General features: G+C 37.6%; 1 protein-coding gene and 1 long non-coding RNA gene across 7 annotated transcripts in view; one reads left to right on the top strand and one right to left on the bottom strand.

Annotated features, from left to right (window-relative positions):
• The window catches only part of atp11b (ATPase phospholipid transporting 11B), a 58924-nt gene that overhangs the window by 13534 nt on the left and 32738 nt on the right, over window positions 1–12652 (bottom strand). For 4 of the 6 annotated variants that reach the window (XM_082138085.1, XM_082138086.1, XM_082138087.1 and 1 more), the window contains exons 22-28: window positions 12343–12488; window positions 12198–12257; window positions 11891–12018; window positions 10732–10870; window positions 8667–8732; window positions 8487–8590; window positions 5588–5753 (exon numbers count right to left, since the gene is read on the bottom strand). In XM_082138085.1, the coding sequence (XP_081994211.1) occupies window positions 5588–5753; window positions 8487–8590; window positions 8667–8732; window positions 10732–10870; window positions 11891–12018; window positions 12198–12257; window positions 12343–12488 (809 nt within the window). Of the gene's footprint in view, window positions 1–3882; window positions 3969–5587; window positions 5754–8486; window positions 8591–8666; window positions 8733–10731; window positions 10871–11890; window positions 12019–12197; window positions 12258–12342; window positions 12489–12652 lie in introns of all 6 variants that reach the window. The other 2 variants (XM_082138089.1, XM_082138090.1) reach the window with 1 other exon arrangement.
• LOC309475384 lies at window positions 3975–4689 on the top strand. The gene is made up of 2 exons (XR_014197630.1): window positions 3975–4479; window positions 4620–4689. It is a non-coding gene; the product is annotated as an uncharacterized lncRNA (long non-coding RNA).

The following is a 12652-nucleotide window of genomic DNA, read 5'->3' as shown; positions in this document are numbered from 1 at the left end:
CTGCACTCCACGTGAGAATATATTCTGGACTAGGTTCCAGATCAGTTTCTTATAAGCTTTACATTCAGTTACACTCATAAAGGTTCTTTATTGGAATCTGGATTCATTTGGAACGTTTGGAACTCTTCCGTTCCACAAAAGGCTCTTTAGAGGAAAGGGGTTCTTTATGCTGCGTTCACACCGGACGCGAATGGCGCGTCAAATTCGCGTCTACCGCGTCTAGTTTGACGCTTGACCACATGTGTACATTCGCGTGTCAAGAGCGAGATTGACGCGCGTAAAAACAAAAGTTTGAAGCGAAATTTACGCGCGTCAGAGGCGAAAGTTTCGAAACCCGTTGACGGCCATCTTTTTTAGATGTTTATCGAGCATTAGCATTAATCGAGAGAGTCACCGCTCGTATATGCTCTGGAGAGCAGAAACAGCTGCGTAGGGGACATCGTCGCTGTACTCGGGTCCACCAGACCCTCTGGAGGGTTTCAGGAGTTTCCCAATTTGCTCCAGGAGCTAGGTTTGGTGGACCTAACGGTGAGGACGCTGACGAGGACAGCGTAGGCCGTATAAGGCCTCGGCCTCGAGTGGTCTATGCCTGTCGAGCCCGCGCTCTACAGCCCGGCGCGAGGTTCACCCTCGCCCGCACCCACCTAATCTGTCATTTATTTTTGTTTTGATAATAAATGGAGCCAGCCTCCAAAAGTGAAACCTGTCCTGTGATTTTTGTTTTTATACACTAAATTGTGTTTGTTGTCTTTACACTAGAATAATAATGTTTCATATAATCTAGAATAGATATGGAATAAATAGCATTCAATACAAAATGAGTATCTCTCATATATTGAAATCGAGTTTTTATGTGAAAGATTTGCTTTGTTGTGCATTTTAGTCATATTACAAAATAATTTATTGAGGCCAAACATAAAATAACATTATAAACTGTCACTTCACCACGTGACAGCAGCAAGCAGGCTCCTGATTGGTTAACGCAGCGCGAATTGACGCAGAAGTTCAGATTTTTCAACTCGGGCGGCAGACGCGAATTCGCGTCAAACACGAGAATGCACAAATAGCACTACATAAAACATTCGCGCGTAACGCGCCAGACGCTCAATTCGCGCCATTCGCGCGAACTTGACGCGCGAATGAGGCGTATTCGCGTCTACGGCTCGCGTCTAAGTGGCTCGGTCCGCATTAGTAATGATATTCACTCCAATCACTGCGCTGCATTCTGTATATTGTATTACACCGGAGAATTCAAATTTTACGAAAGGCTGTTTCACCGCTGTTGTCTTTCGGAGATGTATAGTGTGTTGTTTTCACTCGTTCGTGTGCATTTGGCTACCGACCAACACGCAAGGAAACTGTCTGTAAGAAGCATTCACGTTTCTGCACCGAACACTGAGTTTAACAAGAAACTGGGGGGAATTCTGATTAAGATTAAGTTTATAGTAATGCCAATTGTTTTCTAATCTCAAATATTGTGGTCGCCCTAGAGAGAAAAAAAAAAAAAAACTATACCAAAATGTATTTAAAATACATTTATTTCATACTAAGCATACTACTAATCAATTAATATATTTACTGACATATCGGCTTGATATAAATATTTATCAGACTTACTGATATAAATATTATAATTTAAGTTTTTTTGGAGAACTACTTTATTGAACAATGCACATTTTCTTAATATTAAGCCTAAAATGTGTTATATCATCACTATTAATAAAGGACTGTGTGATCATTGTAATAATATCAGTCCTTAAATGCAAGACATTTAAAGTGTTATATCTAAAGTATACTTGCAATAGTTCCACTTTAGCACAATCAAATATACTCAGCACTGTTTCCGGATAACTAAAGTGCATTAAGCACAAAATGAGTCGTTCCAATTTAACAGTATACCCAGTTTAGTATACTAATAGCACAACTGCAGGGTATTTATATTAAATACATAAATATGTAAATGTATTTGTAGTATAGACCTTATGCGCCAGAGAAACGAGGGCGCCGCCATCTTTAGAATATTGTGTTTGAACTTCCGTTTCTGCGGTCGCTCTGTATATCTCTATGGCATCGCTGTCCAGGAGTAATCAGCTTTTGAAGTGGATTTTCTTAATGTAAAGTTAACGAAAGTTATCATGAGGATTGTAATGTTTAAAGCAGATGTCTTAACAAATGTAAGTCGACCGGGAAGATTTTATAACGAGCCGTTCATTAATAAACACGCAAAACGCTGTGAAAATACAGACCGGAAGTCAGAAGACAACGAGCGCAGCGCTGAAAAGGGGCGGGGCTACAGAAGGTCTATACATATACAGTACAGGCCAAAAGTTTGGAAACAATGTTTTTGAAAGAAGTTTCTTCTGCTCATCAAGGCTGCATTTATTTGATCAAAAATACAGAAAAAAAATGTAATATTGTGATATATTATTACAATTTAAAATAATTGGTTTTCAATTTATTCTACTTTAAATTATCATTTATTTCTGTGATGCAAAGCTGAATTTTCAGGATCATTACTCCAGTCTATCACATGATCCTTTAGAAATCATTCTAATATTCAGATTTATTATGAGTGTTGGACACAGTTCTGCTGATTAATATATTTGATGAATAAAAGGTTAAAAAGAACTGCATTTATTCAAAAAAAAAAAAAAAAGTCTAATAATATAAATCTTCTTTACTATCACTTTTTATCAATTTAACACATCCTTGCTGAATAAAAGTATTGATTTATTTCAAAAAAAGAAAGAAAAAAAATGACTGACCAGTAGTGTATATTGTTGTTACAAAAGATTTCTATTTTTAAAACATTTGCTTCTTTTATTTTATTTTTATTCATCAAAGTATCCTAAAAAAGTATCACAGGTTATGAAAAAATATTAAGCAGCAGAACTGTTTCCAACTTTGATAATGAATCATCATATTAGAATGATTTCTAAAGGATCATGTGATAGACTGGAGTAATGATCCTGAAAATTCAGCTTTGCATCACAGAAATAAACGATAATTTAAAGTATAATAAATTGAAAACCAATTATTTTAAATTGTAATAATATATCACAATATTAAATTTTTTTCCCTATATTTTTGATCAAATAAATGCAGGCTTGATGAGCAGAAGAAACTTCTTTCAAAAACATTAAAAATAGTAATGTGTCCAAACTTTTGGCCTGTACTGTATATATAAATATGTAAATGTATTTGTAGTATACTTCACATTAAATAAATGTATTTCAAATACATTTTGGTATATTAACTTTTCACTAGGGGGATCTTGAGAGAGAGATTACACTTTTCTTGGAGGGTCCTGGAATGGAAAACTTCTTATTATTATTATTATTAACATGTTCTTCACACCAAGTTCTTCTTAGATCTGTTCACTGAAAGGAACCCAAAAAGCCACATCTCGGTTTAGGAGTGTATGATGCTGCCTTAGAAGGTTCGCCTGGAAGTACACAAAAAGACACTAGGTTTTGAAACAAAGAGGGAAATTTAAAAGAAGCCCAATAACATAGAAGTTGTAATGTTTAAAAGCCGTCAAATTCAGATTTTCATAAGCATTGTTTTACATGATGTCTTGCTGTAGCTGGACTGGAGCTCATTTCTCTGCTCGTTGGTAGAGAGTAACAATACAATCGTTTTGGGAGCATGCAGTCCAGGAAAACATTTCTTTTTCTCATATGCTGGTGTATAAAGAGCAGTGAGCTGAAGCCCGTGCTGCACGAGGAAGCGTACGCCAGCGTTACATCGGGCCTACGGACTCATGCACTCGCAGGGTGGCGGGTTACGCATGCAGGGTGACTTGTTTATCTCACGCTCCTCGTCGAATGCTTGTTAGTTTTTCCTGCCGCATGCAGTGTGAGAGTGTCTCTCCTACTCTACCTAATCTTGCCCAGCTGATTCTTGGCTCTGGACAGAGGCTGAAGTGCGATGAAGTCGTCACCTATAGCCACGCGGTTGGTGTACATCTACAGGACACACACAGAGGGTCAGTAAAGAGAAGGAAGAGTCACATGTGCAGTTATACACTCACCACACACATTCAGAAATGAGACAGACAGGAAACAGGAAGCAAGTGGTCGACGCAGAGAGAGAGAGAGAGAATGCACTGAGGGCGATCGGGTGTCATCCGCAGGGCAGCGTTTGCTGACGGCACACAACCGCACCGCAACACTTCAGTTACCGGCTCACACAGGGAAGCAGAAGTGTCAATGGTAGGATTAAAAGTCAACGGAAGAAAGAAAGAAAGAAAGTGAACGGTTTAATTTCACTGGCAGAGGGCGAGACACGAGCTAAACTCTCACACTCTCCTACACAATTAACGGCAAAACATTGCACAAATAAATAATGCAAAGCCGATATATGGCATAAGCCTAATTTTTGGGCTCATCTCTCTCATTCAAGAGCAAATGCAAACAGGGCTCGACATTGAGCTCGTCATGTGCTCATACTCCGGACAAGTAAATCCGAGTAAAAAAGGTGCTTGTCTGGAAAAAAATGAAATAAAAATTGTGTTGTTATAAAATAATTTATTCTGAAGCAATATTCCTATTATTTGACATATTTAAATCTGCATATGTGTGATATTTACCCCGAGTGCATTATTTTTTTTTTTAAAGGGCATTTTTTCCCCTTAAAATATGCTTCATATTTTATTTTAAATTGCTTTTTTTTTCTTTTTTTTTTTTTTTTTTTAAATATACAAATAAGAAATGTTGGAAAGAATGACACTTTTAAACTTGAAACCAATCATCCCCCTCTTTGAGTCATTCATTCAAACATTATGTTCAAACGGCTGATTCGTTCAGGAACGAGGAAGTTGTTTATGAATGAGTCACTGAATCTTCGACCGATTTGTTCAAAACACTGAATCATTCAGTAATAAAAACAGTGTGTAAAATAAAAGTGTTCCTTAGAGATCTGCGTTTCTGCTGTGGTCTTTGTTTGGAACTATTTCCACTGCGGAAACAGAACAGAAACAGTCAATGTGTCTAAAACGTAAGCGACACTAACAATAACTGCTTGTTTATTGCACTTTTGTCTGAAATCAGAGTCACATTCTCAATCGTGATGTGTTCAGGATAACAGCACTCTTGATTGTGTAAGGTTGCTTAACCATATCACATGTTATAAATATAAAAAACACTGGAATTGGTAAGGACTACTAAAATGTTGGAGTGCTGACAATCGTAGTCTCACTCAAATGAGGAATCATTATGTCACGTAAATGAGGACCTTTAACATCTTGTCAGTGAGGACGTTTTTTTCACACAAACACTTGTTTACAGAAAGTAACCAATAAAAATAAACATGACGCTTCAACCTGCCGTTATCTATTCTCATAATTCAACCAGACAAGATGCATTGCCCTTCCAGAGTCCAGACGTACGCAGAGGATTTGTAATATTTGTAATGCTGTATGTCTGAGTGAGGTCAGGTGAAGGTGAGCTGAAGCTGCTGGGTGAGAACTCATGCGGTGACGTGAGACACATGCTTCGCTGCTTCATCAGTGTCCACTTAGAGAAAAGCATAAATGTTGGCCTCTCTCTCTCCATCTGAGTCGGTGTTTGCAGTGTGCGACGCTCACCTGAGATTTCTGCGTGCTGGTTGGGTGCAGGTGCCTGTAAAAGACTTTCTTGATGACATCAGGAAACAGGCAGGTGATGATGATGATGATGATGGCGAACCAGGCCGAGCCGCTGGACAGCAGCTGAACAAAGACGAAGTACATGTCCTGTGTGTGAAGGAACGGCCTAACGGAGGGGGGGAAAACATCTCCAGTTAGATGAAACGGTCAAATATCCAACTAATGAGCAAACGGGCAATTGACCCTTCACAGGGAGTTTGATTGACAGGCGATCTGACCAATCATAATCCGCCATCCGCCGAATCCGCCATTTTTGTCCGACAAAGCAGTCAGGAGAGTTAGTAGATTAACGTTGGAGGATTTGAACTTGAAAACAGAGTGTACTGACGTCTTTCCGCAGTTAAAACAACATTCCTTCTGATGTTCTTTCATGTTTATTTGATGCTATAAATGAACTAGAAGGAAGAGATGATCGGTTCACGAGCAGCTTTAGAAGGTCAGACACATTAAAGAGACACAAAACGGTATTTATTGTTTAAATTTCATTAATAAATGACCAAATTTGAAAGGTGAGACTTTGTTTGATATCAGAAGTAACCTGGTCTGTCCTGTCTCAGTGTGTTGTCAGTGTCCTCTCTGCTCCGCGATGTGTGTTTCACTGTGTGAGAACATGGTGTGTGTGAGAGAGGCGTGGCTTGTCGGGCATAGCAACAGTAACTAAAGGGGGCGGGTCTTTGCGAACGGTCAATTGTTTCAGAGGCAGAGCCAAATATTGAGCACAACATCTCGACTAAAATCCAGTACATTGCTGCTGGTCATGTGGGGCCGGATACAATGTAAGAGCAAACAGTTTCTTACCAGCAAATCAACGCAATTCAATAAACACTGTTTTGAAGGGGGAAAACAATCTATTTGGACATTGTTCCCTGACTTCCACTTTCTCACACAGGACAAAAATAAAACCCAGTAACCAGAGACTTGAAGCGTTCTAGATTGCGGCGCAAGGATTTGAAGCAAAAAATCTTTAATAACAACAAATCTAAGATTTCAGAATGACTATACATGTCAGAATCTTGTGCATGAACGGCATGTTTTTAAAACAGAGTGTAAAGGTACAAGATCAACTTTTAAAAACTCGTTTCGAGACCCTGCACTCATTTCCATGTAGCGCTACGCCCCGTCAAAACATCTGTAAAAAAATGTTGGTTAAAAAACAAACAAAACATGTTGTCATCTGTAGTTCTGTACTAGTTCAGTCGACAGGTTTCAACAAACTGTCATTGATTCAAAGTTTAATAATTAGTGGTAAACCGATATATATATAGCCAAGATATACGTATATATTGACAGATATTTGGCATTTTTTAAAGTATCGGCACCAGTGGTTTTGCGTTTGGCCGATGTGTCGTAAACGGGACTTTAATTTTAAGGCGAAGCAGACTTTTATTTTGACAGCGTCTGAGGACCAGTGCATCTTCTTTACCATCTCTGTTGAACAGTTCTGTCAAATACCTCATTAGATAGCCGGTACCATCTGATCAGCCATCAGATATCAGCATCGACCATCAAAGAATCAATATCCGTCGACCATTATTTATAATGGATCACAATTTACTAATTTAATTAAATAAATACATTTAAATGTAGAAGATTGAAGGGATTTGTGTGGTGTACAAGACCAGTTACAATGCAAGGTTGTAACCGCCATATTAAGGATTGGGGATAATGATAACTCATAGGGCTGGGTAAAAAAATATCGATTTCTCGATTTTAATCGATTCTCATTTTTACGAACCGATATCGATTCTTAATTCCCAAGAATCGATTAGTTGATGGATGATGGATGATTGGAACATTGTTGCGCATCCCATCCAATAAATCACAATAATCTTTGTGCTTTGTAACTATTGATATGAAACAAAGTCTCAGATTTCAAATTACGTCTATTTTCTTACGAAATTCAAAAACATAAATACCGTGTTGTCGCTGTGGCGTGAGATCGCTCTGGCTCAGCTCTAGAGAAGCACATGATCTTCTCTTCCGGCTTAATAATACCAGTTACAGCGCGAGATAAACATGAATGAGCTTCTGAAAGTGTGTTAAAAGATAGAGTACAACTTATCGAAGTCCGTATCATGTGACATGGAGTCGCTCAATCAGTGTTTCAACCGTGGAAAGACGTCAGTAAAACAGCTTGTAAACAATGTCATGTAACGTCACATTTACCTCAGAAAAACCATATCCAGTGACCATAAACTCGTCAGTCAGCCAGAAGAATTAACTCTAGAGAGGAGCATTTTGCTAAATATATGCACCATATTACATATTCATTATAATTTTTAATGCTCTTCAATTTTGAATGCATGTTTGAATAAATCTGGCAGGTTTTTATGACAGCCACCATTTAAATGTTTATATTTCATATAACTTTATTAAGTGTTTGTATACAAATCAGTTAATTTGTACCTTCAGTATTATAGTAGGCTAATGAAGCCTATAGGCTACAACTGACTCCCTTAGTTTACAGCATTAGTTAAGAGATTTGTTTTCCTTGAGAAAATTTGCCATGTATTGTACCTGATATCCAAAATAATCAATATTGAATCAAAATCGAATCGAATTGTGAAATGCGTGTCAATACCCAGCCCTAATAACTCATATTTGTTGACCACTAATCTGAATAATGGGAAAGACACATTCTTCTAAGGTAGACCCATCATTTCTATGATGATTATAATACTTTGGATATGTAGTTGGAAAACATAAAAGTTCATTGATTAACCTTTCAAATGAAACAAACCAAAAAAAAAAAAAAAAGCACAAAATTAGAAATAAATGCCACCGTTTCATGAGAACAACCTTCTGTAGGCATTATGGGAAAACAGCAGCAATACTGTACCAGATGATGCCGCCGTAAAACAAGGAGAAGATGAAGTAGAAGGCGATGGAGCCCCATGTGACGAAGTGGTTCATCCACGTCCAGAAGTGTGTCTCTAAGGCCAGCTGTGGAGAGAACGGTGCACATGAAGCCCACGGCTCGTTTACAAACCCAACGGTGTGGCAATCACCTGTGACGTACCTTCAGCGTTACCGTAATAACCATCACAGTGAAGACTAAAGTGCCGAACGTCCAGTTTCCGAACATCTGCAAGAAACAAACACATATTTAAAGAGTGTATCAAAAATATTCGCCTTTTGATGTTGTTGTTGCGAATTAGGGGTGGGACAAAATATCGATAGGGCGACATATCGTTGTCGTTCTCCGTGCGATGCGCTAATCGATACTTGGGCTGATAGACGCGTCAAAGATGTCTATTTACAACATGGTTTGGAAGCGCTGATCATTGTAGCCAATCACAGACATATCTGATGAGCGCGTGAACCCAATGGCCAATCAGAGGCGTTTAAGAATCTGCTCAACGGCGCTCAAAATGCTGGTACCGTCACATTTTTAAAATACCCAAGTCTGTACCTTTTAACAACACTATTCCCAGATTTTGTTTTTAAGGAAGCTGGTAAACACTGAGATGTTATTCCCAGGTTTATATAAAACAAGTCGATAAGCAGTTAAATGTGTCAGTTTAAACACAAAAATATAAAAGTATAAGCATAAAATGTTTAATTTACTTAAAATAATTTTAAATTTGATTTACTTTTTGTGCTGTTTTCTAACAGTTCGGACTTGAATAAAGAGAAAATATGCACTTTACCTTTTCACAGGCATTTTGTTTCCACAGTTAAGACAGATATCGTGACGTATCATTATAGGATTGTCTATCAATATAGCGATGATCGCAGAATTGCTGTATCGTAGAGGAGCAACGATACCCTCATGTCACGATTGGATACATATCACGATACTGAACGATACTGAACTCACGATACGATATTATTGTTATCGTTATCATTGTGTCCAAGACATATGATAAAAGGTTAACAAAAAATGCTAAATTTGGTATTACATTGTGTGTGTAAATGAATAGGATTAGATTTGGTGCTGAAACCCAAAGCACAGGACAATAGAGACACCAGAATAACAATATTCATGATTCTGAAGCTGAAAATACAGGATTATTTTAGACGAATATGTTTGCACTGTCACTGACTAGATATATTTAAAATAATGTAGGCCACTTTTTACTGGTAACATCAGACATGTGGCATTATCAGGACCCACAAATATTCCCCCATTGCATTATTATACATTATATTCACCATTAAATGTAGCACTGACACTAAAACTCTGTAAACTTGAATTATTTCCTCGCACAGTAATTTATTTTGGGTGAACTATACACAATACATGGTCACTATCCAACGATACATATTGTTGCATTTTTGTATTGCGATATATTGTGACAACCCTACTGTATCGTGATATTATCGGTATTGTGAGCCATCGGTATCATACCCTGTGTTTCCCATCCCTAGTGCGACTCTGCAAACTAAATATCTGGAGGCTATAAATTCCTCCAAAATGAAACATGTGATGAACCCTGCTCAATCGCTTTATATCACAGAGATTCCGGCTTGTCGGAAGCCATTTGCTGTCATGCATAAGGCGAGTGAGGCAGCGCTTCCAAAGCTTGTCGTAATAGAGGATGGCAGTGTATCAAAAGAACACAGATTAGAGCCACTCGTGCTAAAGCAAACCACAGAGACAGCTGGTCATTAGGAAAGACACATGCATCAACTGGAATCCACTCAACTCTTACCAGTTGCCTGTTAGCTCGCAAAATCTGAGAGCATGCACAGCAGGAAAGAGAAAGAGAGAAGCAGAAAAAGAGAGAGAATATGGATAAGTAGTAAAAGCCCACATCCACTGACACCTAACAGTGAGGTACAAAAGTGCCAGATAACGGCGTAATCAGTTTGAGGATTGATGCTTTGTGTCTGTAAGCTGGAGTTAATCAATAGTCACTGAGGCCAAGTAAGGGTTATTAACGTTTAAGTGCATTCATTACCTTAAGCCCTTCGAGCTGAATAATTCAGATAGCATCTCGGAGATCTATACATAACGCTTTGTGGAGGATTTCAAAGACTTTCATGCTAGCACAAATGAGAGTAGAGCCACAGACACACATGAGCGTGGATGACAGAAGAGGAGGAGAGGAGGGAGATAGAGCCGGAGAGATCAGGCTGACCTGTCCGTTCCCCATCAGCGTGGTGTCTTCTCCCATCAGGATGTAGGAGCCGAAGAAGAAGACGAAGGCGTGGCAGAAGCCCAGGAAGGTCCAGTACAAAAAGGTTTTGAAGGAAAGCTGGGAATTTTTGCTGATGTCTCTGATGAAGGGAAAATAAAGGCTCAAATTACAATCAACATTCAATTAAAACCAACACTAATTTACTGCACAAAAAGAGCTGGTACATTTTCTCAGTGCTATTATTGCCAAAATAAAACTATTGATTGAAATAAAATATAAATAGAAGAAAAACAAACAAAAACATAAATTTAAGTTCAAGTTTAACTACAAAACGGTGTTATTTTATTATCATAATTCTTTAGTGTCATTGAAAAACTTACTTTTTTGGTTCATATTTTGAATTCAATTTTATTTTTTATATGTTCTGTTTTCATTAAAATTTTTGTTTAATTTTTAAAAATGTGTTTTTGAAACTGTATTAGTTTAACAAATATATATATATATATATATATATATATATATATATATATATATATATATATATATATATATATATTAGTTTTTATTAAGTTTGAGTTATTTTAGTGTTTCAACCTGAACTGAACAAAAATGATGTTGTGTTGCTGAAATAAAAATGTAAAAAGTATTTTATTCTTCATTTCATTTCAGTTGATGTTGCTTTGTTCAAGTAATGATTAATCTTTTAATTAACAATAACCCTGGTACTAAATTTACTTATCTATTTATTAACTACATTGATATATACTACAACTACATATATACACATAAATACAGACATCCATACATAAATAATGTTCTTGTCAAGTAAAATTATTTTTTACCAACTACATCTATATGCCATTTTAATCAGAGTACTGACTAAAATGACTGAATATCTGCCCTGAGAGTTTAGGTTTAATCTACTTGATTTTCTAATTGTATGCACTTTATTTTAAAACAAATTTTTGTTAAGAGCCAGGTTTGTTTTTGTAAAACAATACAAGACGGTGCCGTTTGGTTTAAATTGACTCATTGCACCATGTCATGGACTGATTTTAAAATCTGGTGTTCAGGGTTTTGGTATTATTTTGGTAATATATTAAATCAGATTTATTTCCCGTGTCCAGTTCCGAGCCGTCAGTGACGTGTGCTGGTGTACCTGTAAAGTGCTGGTTTGCTCTGCAGAACGTGTGGATGCACCAGCTGCTCAAACAGACTGTACACCAGTATGGGCAGAGAGGTGAAGCAGATATTATACAGCGTCAGATACACGCTGTCATAAAGAGTCTGCGAGAAGGAGAAATCACACACTGATCACACCTCAAAAGGTCTCCAGACTTTCCAATATACTCACACACAGTCATTTTTGACCAGGAACACAGAAGGTGTTAGAGGGTTTTAAACACAGCACACGGGTTAAGGACTGTACAACACTGACATACGACATGACATCAGGACACACTTACTTGCTGTGAGAACAAGCAGAAGAACTGGTATAAAAACTGGGGAGTGATAAAGCACACATTCTACAAGAAAAGAAAACAAAGACCATTATGAGAACGCAAATCTCTGGAAAGCAACACAAAAGGCTTCCACTCCGAGAAAACGTACCTTGTAGAAAAAGTATTGCACAAGGGTTGCTATTCTAACGTAGTAGAAATGGCCGTGTACAAGCAGCAATTTGGAGAGGAACTTGAACCTCGCGATTGCATAGTCGCTGTTTCTCACGGCCTGTCTTCCTTCTTTGCCCATGATTCCTGTATAGAGTTTAATTCAGTTAGCTTCATTGATATTCCGGCAATAACATCCGAATTGCAAGTGGTTAAAGTGGTTCAGCCAAAAATGAAAATTAGCCCGTGATTTACTCGCCCTCAAGACTTTCTTCCTTCAGACAAATACAATCGGAGTTATATAAAAAAAA

The sequence above is a fragment of the Leuciscus leuciscus genome (assembly GCF_965113295.1).
Source record: "Leuciscus leuciscus genome assembly, chromosome: 15".
In the NCBI taxonomy this organism is placed as follows: Eukaryota; Metazoa; Chordata; class Actinopteri; order Cypriniformes; family Leuciscidae; genus Leuciscus; species Leuciscus leuciscus.
Note: the sequence above shows the minus strand (reverse complement) of the source record. Positions and strands in the feature narration are given on the sequence as shown.